We start from the raw sequence: 24,135 nt of genomic DNA on the forward strand, positions 1-24,135 counted from the left end.
AGCAGAAATAAGAATAAGAACTTCAATAAGGACAGAAGTATTTATCAAAACGATGAAATAGTTTACCATAAGCAATTAATAAAATTTATGTAAAGAATAATGTAAGAGAATATATACATTTATGTGCAATTATTATATACTTTAGAATTTAGTTCCCAACCAATCACTTTAAAAGGCTCGATGCTTAGAACAACTTTCATATATGCAATTAAATAAATATAAACATTAAAACAAACCCTATAAAAACCTTTCCATTTCGTGGTCAGTCACAACTCATTGACATCACGGTATATGAGAAAAATAATTAAATTGTAATTTAATAATTTATAATAAATAATTAAGAGTATGATAAAAATATAAAATAATGTATTCTTAATATATAAATAAAAAACAATTCATAACATAATCTTGGAAATATATTAATAAAAAAAGGCTTGTAGTTAATAGAATAATAATACAAACAAGATAATAATATAATAATTAAAAATGTGTCTTACTAAGATGTAATTAAGGTTAAACAGAGGATTTTGAGTTAAAACAAAATGATTTTTAATGGGATATTGAAAAGTCCAAAAATTGAAGAAGGGATATTCCTCATCCCTCGGCACTGTTCTCAACACTCAAAACTGAAGAAAGAACAAACACTTTATCTCCCAACTCATCTGAAGGAAACCCCTAACAGATTGCCATATCCAAATCTTCTTTTAACAAATTTTGGACGCAACTCAACTCTCTCTCTCTCCTCATTCGTTCCTATCTCTATCCTCATCAACATCAACTCATCATCTTCATCATTTGTCCTGTTACGACTATGATTCAAATTCTCAATAATAATAATAATATTTTTTTAACTACAAATGTGTATACTGTTTTCAACATTTAATTCTTCAACTAAAATACTATTTATCATTTGAATATTTATTAAAAAATACAACTGAATATATTCAAGACACTAATTATTATACAAGCTAGTGAGTATTATTAAATTAAATAACTTTTTAAATAAAAAATCAAAACTATATTACATAATACTTCAAAGTACCAACTATGAATAAATAATTAATTGCTCAGTGAATTGATAATAATGTAAGCTATATATACACAACACAATTTTCTCATCTGAAATGACATAAGACTGTCATTGTGAGAGGAATAGAAGTTGATCCAAAACAGAATGAGGATCGAGCAAGAGAGTGACGGAGTCTCCGCTTCCACAAAGCACCTCGTCTTTGCCTATTACGTCACTGGTCATGGTTTTGGCCATGCCACTCGAGTCACCGAGGTCTCCTTTTTCTTTCTCAAGTCACCACCTTTTTTGTTTTCACGTCATTTTTGGCCAAATGGGGTGCTTCATCACTCTTTTTTTTTTTAGAAAAATTTGATTTTTGTTTATGGGTTTTCAGTTTTGGCTTTGACCAATTCCCAAGAGAAGATGGAGTTTGAATCTTTCCAAGTGTTTTTTTTTCCGTTGTGGGGATTATCAATTTTTTTCCTTTCGTTATGTGATGTGAATTTTGTTTTGGAATGAATCCGTAGGTGGTGAGACATTTGATTCATGCGGGGCATGATGTGCATGTGGTCACTGGTGCTCCTGATTTCGTTTTCACCTCTGAAGTACAGTCTCCTCGCCTATTTATTCGCAAGGTGATTATTTATTTATTTTTATAATTATTCGTTTTTTTTTATTTTTACTTTTAAAGTCTCTTTCCAATGCTACCAAAAATGGGGAGTGTTCATAATCTAGTCAATGATGGATATGTTTGTTAAGGAGGAATTATTAGCTAAATGCATATATGTAACGTGAATTGTATTTGTAGCCTATTCGTCTCGTTTGTGAAAAGTTTCATGAATTCAGTTAAAAATGTAGTTTTAGTTTTTTGCAACCAAAAAAAAATGTTGAAATTAGTCCACATGATTAAGGTGTGTTACTTGTTCAATGGATTTGCTTGTTACTGTTTGTGCGAATTTGTATTCTGAGGTGGATTCGGTGTTGTATATGGGTACAATAATTTTATAGAGATTGCTTTGAAGCACATGCTTATCCCTTTGTGCAAAATAGGTTCTTTTGGACTGTGGAGCTGTTCAGTCAGATGCTTTGACCGTGGATCGCCTTGCTTCGTTGCAGAAGGTATAGTGATGCCATTGCTTTTTGGATTATTTATGGTTTTAATGCTATGAAATAGATGCTTTATTGATTTTTTTCCTGTCGCTAATCCCTTGCCATGTATTTGGTTATGTTAGTATTCTGAAACAGCAGTGAAGCCTCGTGCTGGTATCTTGGCTCAAGAAACAGAATGGCTGAACTCAATCAAAGCTGACTTAGTGGTACATGAATGGTCTGCCCTTTATGATTGGAAACAAAAATGAGAAGAGGAACTGATAAGTAATTCATAATGTTTGGACTTCTGAAAGTTTAATTCAAGGAAAACCATCTTCTTTTGACAAAGAGCTGATAACCAGAAACAAAACAATATTGTGGATTTGATTTCTGCTTTGAGTAACTTTAATTCATTTGTTTAAATTTATCAATGTAAAAGTAAATTTTTGTTAAAAAATTACAATTAAAAGACCTTAAACATCTCTCAGAAAAATATATGAATAGGGCTTTTTAAAATTTAATAAGAATATTTTTGTCTAAAAATTTGGTTTCCTATATTTCTCACTATCTCTTTCATATATTACCAATAAGTATTTTGAAAAACTATTCCTGTCATCATCTCAAAACATCTGAAATATGATTATTTTCTGATTCTGGTTTTTTCTTTTTTTCAAAATCTTATCCATGATCTTAAAATATCTTAAAATGGTTTTAAAATGAAAGTGGTTTTTTTTTTTTTTCACAAAATGATTGTAAATAAACAACCTCGATATTATACCTTTGTGAATCCTTGAAAAACTAATAAGAGAAAACAGGTCTCTGATGTTGTCCCAGTTGCATGTCGAGCAGCAGCAGATGCTGGCATTCGCTCTGTTTGTGTAACCAATTTCAGGTAACTCATGTATACTGCCTTTTTTCCTTCATAATGCTATTTTCTTTAGTTACTTAAAGTAATTGGGTAAGGGAAACCCATCATATGTTAGAAGCATATGTGCTGTTTAGAACTCATTGTCACCCTTGTTCCATATCTTTGTGATTTCAGTTGGGACTTCATCTATGCAGAGTATGTCATGGCTGCTGGACTGCATCACCGTTCAATAGTTTGGCAGGTGATAGCAATGTTCTTTATAGGAACTTATCTTGCTCCATATGTCTGTTTTTGAGAGAAATTTTAGAAGTGACTGATTGTCAGCCTTGCACCCAATGCTATTTGATGTCTTTGCTACGTGAATGGCACATGGATTGAATAGCATACATACTAATAATTTGTGCTATATGATCCTGAGATTTTTGGGCATTGGTGGCCTATCGCTGAAACCTGTCATTTCCTCTGTGAGAGAGTTTCATTGCTGATTGCTTGTGTCAATGTTTGTTTAGAAGCAATTCATTATGTTTTCATACAATTTCCCAATATTTCAGATTTTTAATGCTCAGCATTTTTAGTCACGTGTATAAGACTTGTGACTTGTATATATATTATTCTTAATACTTTTTAACATTCTAAGTAATCAAGGTTGAAGATGAACATGGCAGAATCCACAAATGAATTGATACCTTCTTTCTGCATTTCCTTGACATTTCTTGAATGTATTAGCAATTCGTAAATATATCTGATAATTAATTATTTAAACATATTCCTACTTCTCGTTGATCAAAGTTTGAACTTCTCAAGCAGAGCTGAAATTAATTAGAATATTTGGATGTTGTCTATTCTCTTAGTTTGTAATATATATAAAGCATAACAATAGGCTAAAGGCAAGTAAAACCTTTAAATTGGGAGTGACGTTCTTAGTTTTTTGTTTTTCTGTTAGCTATAATTTGTGCTTAAAACATGAGAAATAAGGGTGTTTGCATATACTCTAATGCAGATAGCTGAGGACTATTCCCATTGTGAATTCCTTATCCGCCTCCCGGGATATTGCCCAAGTATGTCTATTTTACGTAGTTTCATGATTATAACCTAACATAACTAGAATGCCCACCTAATTTGTGATGAGAATGATTAACTAGAATTGTGGCATCTCTGATATTTGCAGTGCCTGCTTTTCGTGATATTATTGATGTCCCTCTGGTAGTGAGGAGGTTGCACAAATCTGCAAAAGAGGTACTACCTTCAAATCTCTGTTGATCTATTTGATAGGATTTTTAGCATTTATTCTGAGCTTGTAATTTTCCATGTTAAAGGCAAGGAAAGAACTTGGAGTAGCTGATGATGTGAAGCTAGTTATTCTCAACTTTGGTGGGCAGGTGATTACCTAGATCTCCACTTTTAAGGACCAGAACTTGATGGTAGTTTTGTGTTTTCTAGATGGATGGTAACAAATGCGTGTACTCTCAGCCCTTTTCCTTTCTTGTTATTTCATGGTTCATGTTCTTGAACTCTGAAATGCTGCAATTCTGTGATGATTTGGTCATTTGGTGTCAGGTGCTTTTATTTTCTTCATCTTAAGTATCAAAGATGAAACCATATGATGCCCCAATTTCCGTTACCATTTTTCCAATTTTTCCATAATTATCTTCTCCTGCCATCATCAATTTGCCAAGAGTTTCAGTTTTCAATTAAAATCTTGTGATTAACTGATTATAAATATGCTGCAGTATTTATGTTCAATTCTGGCAACAGTTCATAGATTTTTGTAAATTCCTTAAGACTCCATCTATTTGATTCTTTCTCGCTACATTAGTTAAGCAGCTTATATAAAATAAGCTTCATGCATACTCACTCTGTTTCTCACCCATTAATATTTTGTAACAACAAACTCTCCCACAAAGCTTAAGCTGTTATGTGAAGGTCTATGAATGGTTTATATTTCTAACATTGCTGCTCATTGATCAGGAGCCTTTGGACTTAAAGAGAGGACAAAGCTCAAGCGCCCATTTTACTGTGTGTTGAAATTCTACTTTATTAGAAAAAAGGAATAATGATCTGATCGGTTGACCAAAATAAAAAAATAAAAATGGAATAGTGGATCTAAATCCTGACTTCTTGCTCATAGAGGCTTTGATACCATGTCCTTCTAAAAGCTTGTTAGAATCAAATGATTTAAAGCACATGTTTAATAATTATAATTATGTATCACTTAAAAGTTACAATACATGTGCTGATTATCTCCTTTTGTAATTGATAATGTACTTGGTATAACTGTAAAATCAGCAGTACCTGTATTGTTGCAATTACCATTTTGGTAGTGACACAAATTCATAATAAAGTCTACAATTCCTATAAAAATATTTTATGGGATTTGTCATTGCCAATATTAATTTGTTATTGTTATTTGGTAATCTATGACCTGATACTTGTAAATTTTACACTTTTCTGGTGTTTGTTCATGCAACTCTACTGAAGTCTCTAAATGGAGTCACACCCAAAATCTGACTTTTACCTTCTATTATGTCGTGTCTCCAGCCATCAGGGTTGAAGCTAAAGGAGGAATTCTTACCACCTGGTTGGTTGTGCTTGGTACTTCAACCACTATGCTATTTATCATTGTCTTTTTGAAAAAGTTCATTTATTATATTCATGCATTATTTGGCGATCTTGCTTTTACAATCCAGGTTTGTGGTGCTCCAGACAATGAAGGCCTTCCACCTAACTTTATGAAACTTGCTAAAGATGCATATACGCCTGACTTGATTGCAGCATCTGACTGTATGCTTGGTCAGTATGAAATCTGCATGGTTGCAAAGCTGGATAAAATGAAAGAGTTATACTAATTGCAGTTTGTCATTTTAGGAAAAATTGGATATGGCACCGTTAGTGAGGCCCTGGCATACAAGTGTCCATTTGTCTTTGTGCGTAGAGATTATTTCAATGAAGAACCCTTTTTAAGAAATATGCTTGAGGTACTTATTGACTTTTTCTGTATTAGTTTTCTATTCTCTTCAATGTTTTTTGTTTGAGAGCATTACAAGTAATTATCTTTTTTTTTTCCTTTTTAGTATTATCAATGTGGTGTGGAAATGATTAGGAGGGATTTACTCACTGGTCACTGGAGACCTTATCTTGAACGTGCAATAAGTTTGAAACCCTGCTATGAAGCAGGCATTAATGGTGGTGAGGTACCCTTTTTTCTTTTATCCATTGACTCTTTTAAAAAGTATTATTTTGCATAACTGGATTTCTTCATGTTACTTCAAAAAGCTTTATTTGTTGATTTTTCTGTAACAAGAATTGATGTAATATAAAAAAATGGCTGGTTAATGATAGCAGTAGGGGTTGGACTCATGTTGAAGAAATACAGGGTCTATGAATCAAGGATGTCTAGATTATTTCTTTATGAACGACAAAAATTTCCTACCTTCATTTTCTCCTGGCCATGAAATGAGCTGAACCATGCACTTTTGGCCCCGTAGGACCCAGTCATAGTTGGGCTCCCTATAGGTAACTCATAAGCCAAATCACATTACCTTGTGCTTGTATTGGGGTTATCACAATGCACAAGCAATGGACCTCTAAGTTTGAATAAAGTAGTTGCTAAATGTGGTGTGTTCCTGTTTAATTATCTACTATTTTTTTCATCGAATATTATACCGCCACTCCATAGAAGCCTGTGAGATTCTTTGCTAATATTGCTTGAGGTATTAAGTCCTGCTTCTAGTTTTGTATATTTGTCAAATCACTGAATTGTTGAATCTTAATAAATGTTGTAAAAGGCAATCTCAATTTGACTCACCTGAAAAGTGCCTGATATTTGATGGCCAGATCTCTGGGTCATCTATTTGATTTGTCATTTTGTAGCTTTTAAACTGTTCTAACCTATAAGGCTTATATTGTCCACATCATTTGTGTTCTTTCAGATCCTATATTTTAATTTTGTGTGTCACTGGTTAATGCCACTTAGGTTTGTAATCCCCACTAGACTAGTTAATTGGAAATGTTGAAAGCTAAGAAAATTTTAAATTTATTTGGTTAGCCAGTTATTATAATATGACCAGTAATATTTCACCTAGCATTGTGATTGCCAGTAGTTTAAATTTTTTAGATGAATTTTGTGACCTCAGTGCATGTTTTTGTAATTTAACTGAAACATTAAAATGTTTATCTTTTTATTGGATAGTAATCAACTTCCCATACTGATTATTTTCTGACCTCATTGCATGTTTGTCATCTTTAAGTTTTTATTTATTTCTAAAAGAGTTGATAATATTTTTCATCAAACATTTTGAAAATGTAGGTGGCAGCACACATCCTGCAGGAGACGGCTTTTGGAAAAAATTATGCATCGGATAAGGTGAATGACTTATGACTGTTGTTAGTTGCAGTGTTGGTTTTTGTTAATTTTATCAAGCTTTTGGTTCCTTTGGTTTCATGAAGATACCGCAAAAGTGATGAAATTTGGATTTTTCTTTCAATTTTGACTTTGATAATATCTAGCTTAGTGGGGCAAGAAGATTGCGTGATGCCATAGTTCTTGGGTATCAACTCCAAAGGGCGCCTGGCCGAGATATTGCAATTCCAGAATGGTATGCAACTGCTGAAAACCAACTTGGCCACACAACACCTGTTTCCCCAGAGGATGATGGAAGCTCTCCATTCGACTCGTGAGTATTGACTTCCCTTTTCACAGTTACAAATTTCTTGGTTGTTTTTTACTAGACAATATAACTGCCTTTTCTTTTGGTTTCTTAAATTCTTCTTCAGGGGCATCGAAGATTTTGACATTCTTCATGGAGATGTTCAATGTCTTCAAGATACTGTAGCATTCTTAAAGAACCTTTCTGAATTACAGGAGAAACACACAAGGAGGGAGCGCAAGGCTGCAGCTAATCTCTTCCACTGGGAGGTCTTACTCATTTCTTGTGAAAATATTTTCTTTATAAAATTCTTCTTGACTGAGATCTCTCAATGGTTACAAGCAATCCTCTTAAAGATAGAAATACTGAAGAAACTGCATTATTATGTCACTACGCTTCATGATCTATTAAATTCAAATACCTATTGTTTTTGTTGTTTGTTCTTTCACTTTTGACTTTTGTTCTATTCTTTTGACAGGAAGAAATTTTTGTGACGAGAGCTCCTGGAAGGTTGGATGTAATGGGCGGTATTGCTGACTATTCTGGAAGCCTTGTCCTTCAGGTTGAATATTTTTATCTCCCAAGAGTGTTTTTTTTCAAAACCATTTGATCCATATAGTTTTGACTGTCTACTTCTTCATGTAGGTTGTCAATTATGATAATAAGTTGTTATAGACTTCATGTTGTAAAATTTAGTTTTAGTGAATCCAACTAAGACATACAGTAGAAGGATAAGATGTGTTTCTACTCCTTTAAAAATAATTAAAAGTGGGATCAGGTGTTGCTTGTTTGATAAAATACTGACTCCTGGGCTTTGTGTGTGTAGTGTGCATGTGTTGGAGATATCTTATGCTCTTTGTAGTTGTGTTTATTTCTGTTCTCTGTAATTAAACTTCTTTTTCCATTGTTTTTTCTTAAAAACCCACTTCAGACCGGAAAACACAAACTATTTTAATTCTTTATTGCAGACATGAAATTTAATGTGGGGCCTAAATATATCAAATAGAATAATGAGCTTACTGAGTACTGACACTAGTATGCAGCATTTTCAGGGGAATATATGCGTTGGTTGACAATGATTAAATTCAAGTTTTAAAATTTTAGACAACTACTCATTCTGTGGTCTTGTGCTTTTTTCTTATTCTTTTTATTCTATTGCAGATGCCAATTAAAGAAGCCTGCCATGTTGCTTGCCAAAGAGTCCATCCAAGTAAACATAGGCTGTGGAAACATGCTGAGGCTCGACAAAATGACAAGGGAGGAAATCCAACTGCTGTCTTGCAAATAGTATGTTAGGGAACATGCGAAAATTCTATGTACTACTTTCAGTTAATATTGATAACTATTCATTGGAGTTTGCATAACAACGGAGCATGACTAGTGAATCTCGATGAAAAATTGTATACATTGTTCTAGATGTCTTCATCTACTTGCAGTTTTAAAGATGATAATGCCTTTCTTAATGTGTTTTTTCACTGAATCTGGTTCATGTCAGGTATCATATGGCTCAGAATTGAGCAATCGTGGTCCAACATTTGACATGGATTTGTCTGATTTTATGGAGGAAGACAAGCCAATCTCATATGAGAAAGCAAAGAAATACTTTGCCCAAGATCCTTCCCAAAAGTGGGTAGCACTTATGCTTGATTTTATTTGAACGAGGCATTTTTGACCATTTATTATACTAATATGGTTAACTTTCACAGGTGGGCAGCATATGTTGCAGGGGCAATTTTGGTCTTAATGACTGAACTGGGTGTGCGATTTGAAGACAGTATTAGCATGCTGGTACAACCTATCATCTACCTATGTTACCATTACTTCATTTTAGTAAACAGAATATTCTACTGATTTCTCAAAGAATTTTCCAGGAGTATTGATAACATAATTGGCACTTAGTTTTGCTTTCAACCGATTTCTTGAAAGGTGTAAAATTGTATCAGACTTATTAGTACTATATTGTTAATTGTAGGGTGTTTCCATTTTCAATTTACTTTATTAGTACCTGAAGTGAAGCTGCTCAACAGACTGGATTTGAGTAGTATACCCAGCTCCATTTAATTGTATTAATAAGCAATGAAGCTGATTTCAGTTTCCCTATTTACTTGTTATCTTGGATTGATTTTCTTATTTCCTTATATTTCATGATTTGTTTCCTTATTTAATAAGGATTAGTGTTTATTTTTTTCAAATTGTAATACATCCAATACACAAAAGAATATTATTCAAAGTCTCATCTCAATTTCTTCTTTGAATACCTAAAACCTGTAATTTCAACATTAATATCATCAATATTTTATTACTTTCTAGCTTGGCTGTGTTTGTTGTTCCTGCAATTCATTTTCCGTTTCACCTGTGTGGCCTCTGACCACCCAGCTTTGAAGTTTCTTATATTTCCTTTGTTGAGAGGCAAATAGCTTAATAGGTTTCCACTATAAAACCTTAATGGCTATTTGTCTTAGAGTAAAAAAATTAGTATAAAATTATTTTTTATATTAGAATATCAGGACAATCTTTTACTGAAGTTGGGGGGTGTAATAAGAAGAACCAGTTGTATAGGCTATTGATGGAAGGATCATTCTTCTCAGTGCCATATTGAAACATTTATCCTGGCCTATAATTGTGCTACTTACTCTCTCCATATTTTTTTTTCTAATATCTATATATTGTAAACAAATATGTAGGTTTCGTCTGCAGTTCCAGAAGGGAAAGGCGTATCATCTTCTGCATCTGTGGAGGTTGCTAGTATGTCTGCTATTGCAGCTGCTCATGGTAATCATGCTTTGTTTTAATGTTCATTTTTTGACAGCTAAACTTTAAGCTCTTCCATTATTTTTGGACACTTCATTTTTCTTCCGTGGAGTAAAATTAATCTTCATATTTGTTAAGTTGATTAAATTTTAAGCTCTTTCAATATTGATTTAAGTTAATTTCTATCTGTGTAACTCAGGATTAAATATCAGCCCAAGGGATTTGGCCATTCTCTGCCAGAAGGTTGGACTTCATGCAGCATTCTGATCAATATTGATTTTGTATGATGTATATTTTATCCCTAGAATGCATTGTCCTCTTAATGTTATTTCACTCATTCTCTTAAAATTTTCATCAGGTGGAAAATCACATTGTAGGAGCTCCATGTGGTGTCATGGACCAGATGGCTTCAGCATGTGGGGAAGCCAACAAACTTCTTGCTATGATTTGCCAGGTGTGTATCATTACAAGCTATAAAAAACATTGCTTTCTTTTTCTTTAGATGGAATATCACAGTACTGCTTGTCATTGATGCAGCCTGCAGAGATTGTTGGCCTTGTTGAAATTCCCAGCCATATCAGGGTCTGGGGAATTGATTCTGGAATAAGACACAGGTTGGTAGCCTATCGTTAATTGCAAAATTTCTTGAATATATCCTTTTCTGTTTTGTGCTCGTCAGTTTGGGCTTTCCTGTAATTAATAATTTTACATATCAAGAAATTAGAAGGATGCAATCAAAATTAGACTTTAACCGGCTTTGGTCCAACCATGTGATGTTATGAGGCTAAAGAAATACCTACAACTAGACCTACCTACCATATATATTATTAGTTTGAAGCTTCTAAATTTATAATTAAATCCTGTTTCAGATATATGATAAGTTGTTAATAAGCCTTCACATTAGTAGTCTAAGCTTTTAGGATGAGTTGGTTGTTGATGTAATCTAATAACATTAACAACACCCAAGGGTATATCCCTGGGCAACTCATATTCTGAAAATTAAGGATGCCAAAAATGTGGCGTTGACCTATTGACTTCATGATGCAAAGCTGCTATCCAATGCTGTTCATTTTTCTCTTATTCCCACATGTTTCCTTTTGAAATTCATGATTTATATATGTTTCTAGCATACTTTCTACATTAGTTGGCAACATAATTTCAAAGAAGACTTCTGCAGTGTTTATACTCATTTTCAGTTTATTTTGTGTTTGTACAATCTTTAGATCTAATATAGATCTTTATTGATTATTGTCCAACTTGTGGTATATGTATATAATGAAAGTATGTACTTGTAAATCATGTTTAAGGTTGTTTCATCTTTGACCTGTTTTTGTGATTTTCCTAACTTTCATGAAGGTATGTTACTTGGGTTAGGTATATAAGAATAATTCATGAGCCTTCATCCAACAACTTAAGCTTTTCGGATAGTTTAATCCTTTAGCAAGAGCATCCTATTTTGTTCCTCATTCTATCTTCATGATGTTCATGAACTAACCTAAGTGTTTCCATTTCAGTGTTGGAGGTGCAGACTATGGTTCTGTCCGAATTGGCACCTTTATGGGTATGAAGATGATAAAGGCCAGGGCTTCTGAGGTATTGTCTGAGATGTGTGCTGCTAATGGGTTGAACTACGAAGAAGTGGAACAAGATGATCTAGAACTACTTAAACAAGAAGCCTCCTTAGACTACTTATGTAATTTGTCACCTCACAGGTAAACCTTTTTTTCCCTTTTTTTGAAAAAGGAAATATGAGTGGCAATTACTTTTTAGGAGTAAAGTTTGGAAGAGCTTATGAAAAACAACTCATGGCTCCCATAAGCTATTTTCATCTTATTTCAATAAGCTTCTTGGTATAACTTATCAAAATAAGTTGTTTTTAGCTTATCCTAATAAGTTTCATTGTTAAATTTATGATTTAAGTTATCGTTTTAAAACGATCTTATTGATTAAATGCTTAAATAAGCAGTTATCCAAACAAGATATTCTAATAATCTACTAATTGGATTATTGTGCTTTGCAATTTTATTTTTTTTTACATTTTCAATTTTTACATCAACTTGCTGTTTTAGAGCTCCTTATATCTTGAAGTAAATATAGTATTAATTTTTATTTGCAGATTTGAGGCTCTTTATACAAAGAAAATTCCAGAGTCCATTGGTGGGGAGACATTTTTGGAGGAATATAAAAATCATAATGATCCTGTCACTATTATTGATCAGAAGCGTACTTATGGAGTCAAAGCTCCCACGATGCATCCTATCTATGAAAATTTCCGAGTCAAGGTTAGGACGTAACTAAATAATTTAATTGGCTAAGAGTAACTGCTTGTTTGCTTTAATTGTTTCATTCTTTTGCCTGATTATTTTTTGTAACAGTTTGAGTAGAACTCTGCTCTGCTAATCTGCTACTTAAGAAAATTTATCTTGATATTAATTTTTTTCAAGTTAATTATGTAGTCTAGCCAGTGTATAAGGTTTTACAACTCAGTCATGTACATTTGGCATATAACTAACATTTTTGGTTGCTCATAATTTAAATTTTTACAATGACTTGCTTTTTAGTTTTTTTCCCTGATACAATAACTTTACTTGTTATTACGAATCAGTTATATTTCATGTTTCTTGTTATACATATTTTATAAATTAATCAGTTCTGCTGTAATACGGTGTGCAGACCTTCAAGGCACTTCTCACGTCGGCAACTTCAATCGAGCAACTTACAGCCTTAGGAGAATTATTATATCAGGTGGACGTAATTTGGTTTTTGACCGAGTACAATGACAAATGACATTTTGTGATTCATTTAGCCAACTTCACCTAATGGAATAAGACTTAACTTTTGTTGATCTAGTTATAATGAAATTGAATTAACAATTTTAGATGTACAATTCTTTAATACTGGTTCCTATTTTAATATTTTGAACCAGGATTTTCAGCTTGTCATGACAAAGCATTGCTTTTAACCTGTTGTGCATAAAATGAAAATTTTAAAAGTATTTTGTTAAATGTCTATCTTATTTGCTGCTAATTTGGTTAAATTAAAATGCAAATTAATAGCTGGAGTTTTAATAGTTTGGTCAAAATTCAGTCTTAACAGCTCATTACTTGTTTGATAGGAAACTATTTTTCTTGTCCCCACCTTCTTGAAAATAAACTTTAGTATTGGAATTGAAGAATTAAAAAAAGTATAAAATAGAGAAGTAATTGAATTTCAACTATCATTTGCAGTGTCACTATAGCTACAGTGCTTGTGGACTTGGCTCTGATGGAACAGACAGGCTTGTACACTTGGTACAAGAGTTGCAGCATAGTCAAGCATCTAAATCTGAAGGTGGGACATTATGTGGAGCCAAAATAACTGGTGGTGGTTCAGGTGGAACAGTTTGTGTAATTGGTAGAAATTCTCTCAAGGCCAGTGAACATATTTTTGAGGTATTTTTTTTAAATTTTATTATGAATTTAAGTTACTGTTATAATTAAGAAATACTTCACATCTCTTTTGGATGCAAGGTGGGAAAAAACTTTTTATCATATTCATAATGAGGTAGAAGTTTATTATCATATAATATTGGCTTAAATAAGTTTTTGGCCTATAAAAATTTCATGATTTTTTTGTTTAGTCCTTCATTCATTCTTGATTTTTTTAAAATAAATTGTTCATAATATATTTTTCTTTACCATATGGTTCCCTTATAATTTTTATTTCCCATTTGGTTCCCAGGAGGGACTAAATGGAAAATTCATTATATTTATAATGGACACACTTAAAAAAAATTAAAAATGAGATACCAAATCGGGAAATGGTGAGTTTTTAGTAACCAAAATCTTACTTATGCCTATCACATTTTACCAGTTTAATTGAATTACTAAAGGAAAATGAGTGTTACATTAAAAAACAAAATCCCCTTGCTTGTTAGTCATCCAAACATGGATAAAAATAAGCCATTCTTTTCAATTATGTTCTTTCTTATCCATTCCATCTCATTCCTTCTAGATTTTTTCAAACAAAACCATAGTAAATGAGACTTCATGAAATACTAGTTATGAATTCTACATCAAATTGTGATTTCAGGTTCAACAGAGGTATAAGAAAGCTACTGGCTACTTGCCCTTCATTTTTGAGGGCTCATCACCAGGTGCTGGAAAGTTTGGATACCTGAAAATACGCCGTCGAGCTACCCCTAAAAAGGCTAACGCCGGCGGTGATGATGGTGCAGTCACGGTGGAGAATAACACCTGATCATGGCTCATAGTTAAGAACCTTAGTAATTCTTGCCTTTACTATCTTTTACCAGAACATGTATATTATTATGGTTATGTTTTCACCCATTTCAATCATTAATTGACATTTTTAAAATTTAAAATACTTTATGATTTTTTATTCCAATTTTTGGCCATAATAGAACTTAACTGGCCTTTTAGAATTTCTAAATTGTGAATAAATAATGAAATAATTGTTGAGTATGAATAGTTGTTTACGTGATATTCTAAATTTTAAGTTTTATTTGCTTTGGATTGTTCCAGATGTGCATGTTTTCTCTACACAGTTAAATGACACTTTGCTATTGTAGCAGACGAAAATTATTTGAAATCAAATGGAAATTAACATCAACTCTCGCGGGACAAAATGTGCAAATAATTATCTCATCATTAATCTAGAGCTATTTATTTTATTAGAAGAAACAGTATAATAATTATTATTAGTAATTGAAAAATTAACAGTTAAAATAATGGTAGATTGAAGTTTTTGTCAATTTTTTAATTAGTAGCGATTGTTTTGTAGTATATTTTGGAATTGATGAAGTGTATGGATTTTTTTCAAAAATAAAATATTTTAAATAATAAACTATGTATATATCTTAAAAAAAAATTTGTACATAAATGTCCTAAATTGAATTGTATAGAAGTCAATTATAATCGATTTTTCTATTAAATTAAAATTGAATATAATTAACTTTAATTTAATAGAGAAGTCGATTATAATTATTTTTTATTATGCAATAAGGAAGTTGATTATAATCGACTTTTTTATTAAATTGAAGTCAATTATAATTGACTTCTGCAACGCATAAAGTACGGATTCAGGTTCATCTTTCAATCAAGCACTACTTGAAAGTCAGGATAGATCGGAAGGAGTACGCTTTAAGAGCAGCTTTCCCCGTTCTAACCGATGCATTCAAGCTCATTTAACTTGGTTCTAGTGTTGTGACTGGTACTCTACCAAATCAATAAATTCTTAGATTGGTTGCTTCTGAGAGAGCAGCTCTTTCGACATATTTCCATTAAAAAAATAAAATTTTAATTAAATTTGTTAATATTTTATAATTTATTTAAAATTCTTACCCAAATTAAAAAAATAATTTTAATTAAATTTGTTAATATTTTCATATAATAATTAAAATTCTAAAGTAGATGTCAGTACTGTGATGAGGCGCATATACTAGCCGCAGTCCCAGCACATAATGAAGAATATGATACAAATCCAACTGTACAGCATATCTCACACTACGCATACCACTCGATACCTACATACCATAACCACCACTTTATGTCAGGACCTAGCCAACAGTATTACATGGTTGGTCCTTCTCAGCACCAATTTATGCCAGGCCCTACCCAACCATGTATGACCCTGAGCTAGCATTTTATGGCAGGCCCTAATCATCAGTTCATGTTAGATGCTGAGATTACTCCTAGTCCTATGCAACATTTTTTCATAGGTCTAGCTCATGATGATATTGCACGACATATATCATTCAGTCTACCGTTCATGTCACCACCACCAGATAATCTATATCGACCATCACTAATATATATCCAAACTCTCACCTTTAATGGTTCATCAAAGGAGGAGGAGGAGGACCACACACATGTCCAACAGCAGGAAGTGGATGATTAGAACATGTATCAGTAGGAGGAGGAACATGCACACCACAGACTTGTACAACAGATTGTATATCGTCGTTGTGCAACAAGAGTCACCTTGCTAGGCCCAAACGCAACAGGTGTAGCTCATAGTCACATATGCTGAATGGTGATTTATTTTAAAATTTTAATTTCATATATTTTAAAATTTGAATTTTATGCAGTTTATAATTTAAATTATTTGTCTTTTAAAATATTATTTTTACATTGATATTATTTAATTATTATATAAATATATTAACAAATTTAATTAAAATTATATTTTTTAATTTAGATAAGAATTTTAAATAAATTATAAAATATTAACAAATTTAATTAAAATTTTATTTTTTTAATGAGAATATGCGTTGCTGAAGTCGATTATAATCGACTTCAATTTAATAAAAAAGTCGATTATAATCGACTTTCTTATTGCATAATAGAAAACGATTATAATTGACTTCTATACAATTTAATTTAAGACATTTATGTATAAATTTTTTTTAAGGCATATACGTAATTTATTATTTAAAATATTTTATTTTTGTAAAAAATCCTAAATTATAGGATTTTTTTTATTAATATTTTAAATCTATATCTTATTATATATTATTTTAAATATAATTGACTGACTCAGTAACTTAGTAATCCAATGTTATTTTAAATGTATCATTAATAAGTTCGAGTTAACAACTTTGGTCCTATACGTTATTTGGATCTTGCATTTTGTAGTGAGTGACTAAATGATTTCCTTCAAATGTTAATTGCTTGATGATTTTTCTCAAAATTTGCACTTCGATTCGAACCTTTCATCAACTTGATGCAAAGTAAAATACAGTTACACACTTGATGAGTTTGCATTGCCAAGTTACCAAAATTGCACAAAACTAAAAAAAGAACATAACAAGAAAAGAAATACTGATTCATTGATCACAAAACACCAATTTGCCACCTTTGTAACACAACCCTTGTTCCCCAACAGAATCAACAAGTTTCCCATAACTAAACTTCAAAGGCATTCTCCCCAACTGCTTATGAAACTCCCTTATACACCAACCTCTCCTCTTCCTATGTTCCCCTTTTCTGCTACTCAAACCCACACTCAAACCCAAATCTTCAATCTCTTCATTCCTGGCATCACCATAATCCCTAACCTTCCTTGCCCCAACCAAAACGGGTCCCACATTGCTGAAATCAGCAACCACGAAATTCATTAGTATGTCCTCACAATTCCTAACCGCATCAACAACGCTCCGCATTTTCGCCATGCGAGCCCCACCCTCGCACGTGTAAAGGAACAAGTAACGGCTTCTAAGGAGCATGTACTTGGTTAACACGATGGAGAACCGGTCCGGGTGAACCGTGTACACCCACTCCTTCCGGTTCAGGTCCACGTCGTGAGACCTCGCGAACACTCCCACTAAACGGTGCGGGTTGCTTTGCCAGACGCGGAACGCGAACTCGAACGACGCGCCGTCCACCTCCACGTCGTCGTCGCATATCAGAACGGCGTCCGTCGTGATGTCGTTCGGGCGAGGGAGGAACCGCGCGTTGAGGCTGCTGGAGGGGTTCCGGTGTACGGAGATTGGTGCGGACGAGGAGGAGAGCGAGAGGTTCAGGGCCAATTGATGAAGGACACGTGGCGGAGTTGAAGGATTTCCCCAGAGAACCATCACGGAGGATACGAGCGGAGAGAGCGAGTACGTGGCGGCCAGTGATTGGAGCAGGGGAATGCGCGACTCGGAGAAGCCGTTCATGAGCACCGTGATCTTGTCGTGACGGAGGTTCTGTGTGTCCCACTTTTGTGTGGGCCCGCACCCGTTCTGGTCTGAGGAGTTTGCAACGACGTTTAATAACAGGACGGCGAGGAGGATCGCCGTCGCCGCCGAACTCATCGCGATTACCGGTTAAACAAAAATAGTAAATCCTTCGATTTTGAATTTTGAGGTTATTATATTTATTATCAGCGAAATGGGTTCGGTGTTGACGCAGGATGGGAACTGAAGTGGAAGATGATCTATCTTCGTGGGAGTGGCCTTATTGTTATTATGTGAAAAAGCGAGGTTAGAGATGTTACAGGTTGCTGATAACGGTGGGACAGTGCAGTTGACGCGAGAACTGCACAGTTCTTCTTCGCTTAAGTCAATTTGAGAAGGCTTAAGTGAATTTTACAATTTTCACTTAAGCTCATATAAACTGGGTTAAGCGAATGAAGGCTTAAGCCATTACTATAAGCATGGAGTGAGATATTGAACTAAAATGAGTGCGTGAAGCTTGAGTTAAAATATATGTGTTTAAGCAAAAAATAATAGAACTTACCTCTCAGGATTACAAACTGGCTTAAGCGTGCTTGATTTATCTTAAGCTGATGAGTTTAGCTTAAGCTGATGAGTTGTGGGCTCAAACGCATATTTATAAGGCTTAAACAAGTAAATGATGGGCTTAAGCGAAACCTTAATGGCTTAAGCTTAAAAAAATAGAGAGCACACCTCCCAGGATTACACATTCGCTTAAGCTTGCATGGCTTGACTTAAGCGGATGAACTAATAGCTTAAGCAAAAATTGCATAAAAATATTGCAGAGAGAATGCTCTTTTGGACTGATAAATTAGCTTAAGCTATTACATATTGGCTTAAGCGAACCAATACCAGCTTAAGCGAGTACTATGTAGCTTAAGCGAAAATTGTGAGCTTAAGCGATTATTGGGGGGCTTAAGCGAATATGCAGGAAAATTGAAAAACAACAGCTTAAATTGACAGACATGGATATACTATTTCTAAAAATAAAATATATTTGTCCTTTACATAATTGTTTTTGGCAAAACGAAATAAAATGATTAAGATACAACAACTTTTAATTATTAATCAAGGATTGAACAAGTTGTGTTATCCACAGGGTCCTGAAAAAAAAACATAAATCCATCAAACAAAATTATACAACGATGAACTAAAGCACTCAATTTTCATTTTGAAATTTAATGAACGTACGGTCAAGAATGTCGTGAAACTGAATTGGTTGTTCAAAGTTTGAGGAGGATGATAAGATAGAGGTGCTGAACAATGTATATCACAAGGTTCAGAAGGAGGATTGGGTTGATATTCCTAAAATATTTATCAAATAAACACCATATGGTTAATAAGGAATCAAAATTGAAATTAATGCATTGGCAAATTAATTGATATATGTACCTCCGCATGTTGGTTTTGTAATTGACCTCTCGTTATCCTATTTCTTTTCCTTTTTTCTTGTAGTTCAACCCAACTTTTGAATCGTTTATATGTATTCCTCTTTCAGCTTGGTCGGTGCTTGAAACCTTTTGAGATTGTACCATCATTGATCATCGACTTAGATGCATGATTGTCAGTGTGACTGTCAACATGTTGTGTTTGTAATTGAAGGTGTGAGATTTGACGACACACAGCATTTAAACATTCATCCACTAATGTCGAGTATTCCTCTGAACTAGATACCTCTGATGCAAGTCTAATCATTTTAGAAGCAAGTTGTTTGTATCGTTGCATGGTAGCAACTTTTGAATCCCCCTCAATCTCTCTTCGTATGAAATTGTTTATAATGCCGGAACGACCTTCCTTTGTCCATCTCTTAAGGATATATTTTTTAGGAATAGCCTTGACATCATTTGCTTCAAATACCTTCAATGCATGGGAACAAAGCATACCAAATGTTTCAAATTTTTTACAGGTGCAAGAAATTGATTTTGAGACATTATCAAATGATACTCTGCATGATTTTTCGTGACTGACTGTAGTGATGACATATTCAAATATAGGAGGAGATTCAATCCTCTCTGAAATGCAACATGCTAAGAATGGAGTAAATTCTTGTTGGAAAATGGTGAATATAGGATGAGTGTAAATTTTTCCCATTTGTATCAAGATGGGAGACATCTCATATCTCAACATTGGTAGCTTATGTCGGGACTCATACTCACAAATTAGTTCATTGTAACGCTTTGCTTCAACTATACGTTCAAAACTTTGAAAGAATTGTTTAATGCTAACACCAGGTTTCATAGAAGCTTTGAAATCAGAATTTAAACTTTTAGAAAGTTAAGTACTCCGCATCCCTAGGGTGACAACTTCTTTCATATAACATGATGCCCATTTTTCCTTTATGGCATAAAGTGAGTTCATCCAATTGTTGTCATGGACATTGTACTCTTGAACGATCTTGGTCCAAGCTTTCTCAAAGTCAGTGAAGGTATCAAAGTCATACATGCATTTTTTGAAGTCTCTTAAAAAATGACTTCCACCCTTCATCAAATTACCAAGGTGTTTGATCCCATTTTGCATTAAACGCCATGTGCACAAGGAATGATGTGTCTCTGGCATGACTTCTACAAGGGCCTTAGCCATGGCTTGATCTTGGTCAGTAAACATCGTTAATGGTTTTTTGTGATTATGTGCTTCTGAAAATGTTTCAAACAACCATTTAAACGAATTAGTCGTTTCATTATATAACAAAGCTGCACCATAAATGATGGTGGTTCTATAATGGTTAAAACCTGTGAATAAGACAAGAGGTCTATTTGCACGATTAGTGCAACATGTAATGTCCAAAGAAACTACATCACCAAAATATGCATAATCTAAAATCATCTTCGCGTCAGCCCAACAAACATTTGTAATTTGTTCATCACAATCCATCTGATATGCATGAAAAAATGAAGGATTATCTAACAACTGTTGTTGAAAATATTCCATCACACAACCAACTTCTCCATAAACCATACTTCTTTGTCTTCTTTCCTTCACGTAATTCTTTGCATCCAACCGAGTATATCTGGCATTGTATCTATTGCCTGCAAGTGTGCTTTGGAGTTGAAATGAGGACTTTTGTTGCAAACCAGATTCTTGAGCCATTTCAATCTCATAATCTTGAACTTCACTTATCTTATGATGAGAAGCAAACATGTGAGTTGTCTCCTCAAGTTGTAAGGGATGATTATGATCTTCTACAAACTCATGAATTATAAACTTCCCATTCTTCCCCAAAGATATTGCAATTCTCACAGAACAATCTGTTCTTGTCTCAACTCTATGTTTAGCAACTTGACAATCTTGTTTCTTTCCTTTTCGAAGACCTTCTTTACAACAAACGTATCTGCAAGAAGTAATAGCACCATCTTCCTTTCTCTTATTAAAATACTGCTTTCTAACTCCAAATCCGATCCTCCTACCATATTCAGTCCAAAAATTCCATGCTTGTTCTACATTATCAAACTCTAATCCAACTTTTGGTTCCATTCCACAATGTTTTTAGTTATGTCTTCTACCAAAAACATAAACAAAAAATCCCATGTTAAACATCTCACATATTCCTCCATTTAGGTTATAGCAAATGCAAAAGATGTAAATGTTAAAATGAAAAAAGATACCTGACAATGGAGATGGTTCCATGGTTATCAATGTCAATAAAGCTCTAAGTTAGTATATGTTGAATGTAACTTGTTTAGGGGTTAAATGAAGCTTTTCTTCAAGCTTACGCCACACAAATGGAGGATTTGCGCCAAAACGACGCTGGTTCGCTTAAACGTACATATACCGCTTAAGCAAAAGTTGTAATTTTTAAGCGACAATTCTCGCTTAAGCTCATTACGGCTTAAGCTATACTTTATTGGCTTAAGCGCTTAAGAGCTTAAGCGATTTTGTAGTGGCTTAAGTGAGGGACCAGAAAACCATTCACCTCTCAACTTATTAAAATTGGGATACAGGCTTAAGTTATCATGTTGTGGCTTAAGCGAGGTTGTAGTGGCTTAAGCGAGGAACTAGAAAACCATTTACCTCCTTACTTTTAAAATTGCGCTTAAGCAAGATATACCCGCTTAAGCGAATTTGTCGACGCAGCCCAGACTTAAACCCATTCTCTCATTTCATTCATTTCATCCTTATATCAAAAAATATTCAAAAACCCTAAACCCCACAACCCCAAAGCGACAATTCTCCCCATTACAACATTCCTCTCCCATTATCAAAGCAACCCAACGATTGCAGGTAATAACTCTTACACTCACATTGTTGTTCTCCTTACTTTTAGGTTAGGGATGGTTAATGGAGATGAGGATACTATTATGGAAACACTGCTTTCAAGGGTTTAGGGTTAAAGTTTTTGGGTTTAGGATTATCACTCTGCTTGCTGTTAGATTGACATCAATCTTTATGTGAAGCGAGGTTGTTTCTGTAAAGAAACGCTTAAGCGTGCCTAAGTCGCTTAAGCGCTTATTACTCGCTTTAGCGCCTCATTGTGGCTTAAGCGAGTAGTGAGATTTGTCTCTCTATATGTGTATTTTTCATTTTTCTAAGTATTGAGATTTGTTACCTTGCAGATATGGCTCCTAAAAAATCAATTCCCTAAAGAAAGAAGCAACTTTCAGATGTTGGAGAAGCTTCACAACATGTACACCATAGAGAAACTCAGGATAATGAACCTCCAACACAACCGAGCCCCAGTCAACAACTTACCTTTGACAGATACAGGTTTTTCAGTCTAGCCCATTTTCAGAGATATTTGAAATTACACTCAAGGGAACTTCTACCTGAAAGGAAAATTATTTTGGAGGAGGGACAATTTGCTGAATTTACAGAAGAACTTCAGAGGAGAAAATGGAATATATTGCCTGACCCACCAAATAAAATTGATGAAGACATAGTGAAGGAGTTTTATGCCAATGCATGGCCCTTGCATCCACAAAAATCTGAGAAGAAATCTTGCGTTAGAAGGACATCCATCTCCTATGATAGGAATGCTATCAATGCATTACTAGGGAACCCCTTCACCTTAGAAGAAGGGCAGTTGTGCGAATACCAGCAGCGGAGGCGCCTGACTACAGGATTTAATGATGATGATGTAGCAAGGTCTTTATGCATTCCCAACAAATCATATGAAACTAACTATCAAGGCAAGCCAAAGAGGTTCAAGAGAGGGAATTTGAAGACATTGACTCAAATATGGATGTCATTTCTCTTTGTAAACATTGCTCTAACCACTCACACATCAGATCTCCGCATGCCTCGGGCCTACCTTGTCTTCAGCATTATGGAAAACCTCACAATCGACATTGCAACTATGATCTCTGAGGAGATTCACCAGCTTGTTATGTCCACCAACTCCCCTAATGCATCTGCAACAAAGCCCTTGGGCTTCCCAGCATTAATCACTGCTTTATGTGCTGCCCAAGGTGTTCAGATACCAAACAATCCAACACAAAGCATCAAGCTGAAAAAACCTATAAATGCCCAATGCATAAACAACTATTGCATTAACTCATTGGACCAGCCACAGCCACAACCACACCCTGCTTTTGATCCTTCTTCATCAGCATCACCATCAGCACAACCATCCATCCCCAAAATGACACCTATGGAATGGCGTATCACACAACATCTGAATCAAATACAGCAACAAATGGAGGACAACAATCAGACATATACACATATACACTATCAGATGACGGCAAACCATCGAGCCTACACCAGCCTTAATGACTCTTTCTACCGCTTTATCCTACATCAGCATGCAGGAGAGACTTCAACATTTTCATGGCCAACCCAGAGGATTTTGCAGCTGTAATGTCATGGCCTAGAGACACATCTTCCTTCTCAAATGAACCTAATGCAAATCATGAAGATGGTGGACCACAAGGAGAGGAACCAGAAGAAAGGGGAGAAGGAGAAGGGGAAGTAGAAGAAACGGAAGCACAACTTGATCATGAAGGTGGTGATGGGGAAGGAGACCACGTGGAGGATGACCAACCTATTCATAATGATGTTCATTTATAAGATGCATGAACACTTTATTTTTTCTTTATTTGCTTTTTAAAGTTTAGATTTTAGTTTATGTTTGAAGTTA

General features: G+C 34.2%; 4 protein-coding genes across 6 annotated transcripts; 1 reads left to right on the top strand and 3 right to left on the bottom strand.

Moving 5' to 3' along the window:
• Positions 1-1,081: 1,081 nt before the first annotated feature.
• On the top strand, positions 1,082-14,871 carry LOC113848529 (L-arabinokinase-like). 3 transcript variants are annotated; one of them, XM_027478104.1, is made up of 30 exons: positions 1,123-1,282; positions 1,537-1,644; positions 2,060-2,128; positions 2,242-2,325; positions 2,914-2,990; positions 3,141-3,207; positions 3,967-4,024; positions 4,135-4,202; positions 4,283-4,345; positions 4,935-4,982; positions 5,505-5,558; positions 5,654-5,756; positions 5,832-5,941; positions 6,038-6,157; positions 7,273-7,329; positions 7,473-7,639; positions 7,740-7,881; positions 8,091-8,174; positions 8,774-8,899; positions 9,108-9,238; positions 9,319-9,400; positions 10,297-10,384; positions 10,563-10,606; positions 10,722-10,817; positions 10,901-10,977; positions 11,878-12,075; positions 12,480-12,645; positions 13,037-13,108; positions 13,591-13,794; positions 14,435-14,849. In XM_027478104.1, exons 1-30 carry the CDS (start codon positions 1,175-1,177, stop codon positions 14,600-14,602), a joined length of 3,039 nt encoding a protein of 1,012 aa, XP_027333905.1. In that variant the 5' UTR covers positions 1,123-1,174; the 3' UTR covers positions 14,603-14,849. The 3 variants fall into 3 exon arrangements, with proteins under 3 accessions (XP_027333906.1, XP_027333905.1, XP_027333907.1); XM_027478105.1 differs by lacking the exon at positions 4,935-4,982 and having other exon boundaries at positions 1,082-1,282; positions 14,435-14,871; XM_027478106.1 differs by lacking the exons at positions 4,935-4,982; positions 13,037-13,108 and having other exon boundaries at positions 1,132-1,282; positions 14,435-14,722.
• Positions 14,872-17,189: 2,318 nt separating this feature from the next.
• On the bottom strand, positions 17,190-18,164 carry LOC113848375 (glycosyltransferase family protein 64 C3). The gene has a single exon (XM_027477853.1). It carries the CDS (start codon positions 18,159-18,161, stop codon positions 17,190-17,192), a length of 972 nt encoding a protein of 323 aa, XP_027333654.1. The 5' UTR covers positions 18,162-18,164.
• A 1,392-nt stretch (positions 18,165-19,556) lies between these two features.
• Positions 19,557-20,300, bottom strand: LOC113847681 (protein FAR-RED IMPAIRED RESPONSE 1-like). The gene has a single exon (XM_027476919.1). The coding sequence runs from the start codon at positions 20,298-20,300 to the stop codon at positions 19,557-19,559; it is 744 nt and encodes a 247-aa protein (XP_027332720.1).
• Positions 20,301-20,336: 36 nt separating this feature from the next.
• Positions 20,337-21,533, bottom strand: LOC113847688 (protein FAR1-RELATED SEQUENCE 5-like). Its single transcript, XM_027476928.1, has one exon. The coding sequence runs from the start codon at positions 21,531-21,533 to the stop codon at positions 20,337-20,339; it is 1,197 nt and encodes a 398-aa protein (XP_027332729.1).
• Positions 21,534-24,135: the final 2,602 nt, after the last annotated feature.

Source organism: Abrus precatorius, unplaced genomic scaffold (assembly GCF_003935025.1).
Source record: "Abrus precatorius isolate BTA unplaced genomic scaffold, Abrus_2018 Scaffold8, whole genome shotgun sequence".
Lineage (NCBI taxonomy): Eukaryota > Viridiplantae > Streptophyta > Magnoliopsida > Fabales > Fabaceae > Abrus > Abrus precatorius.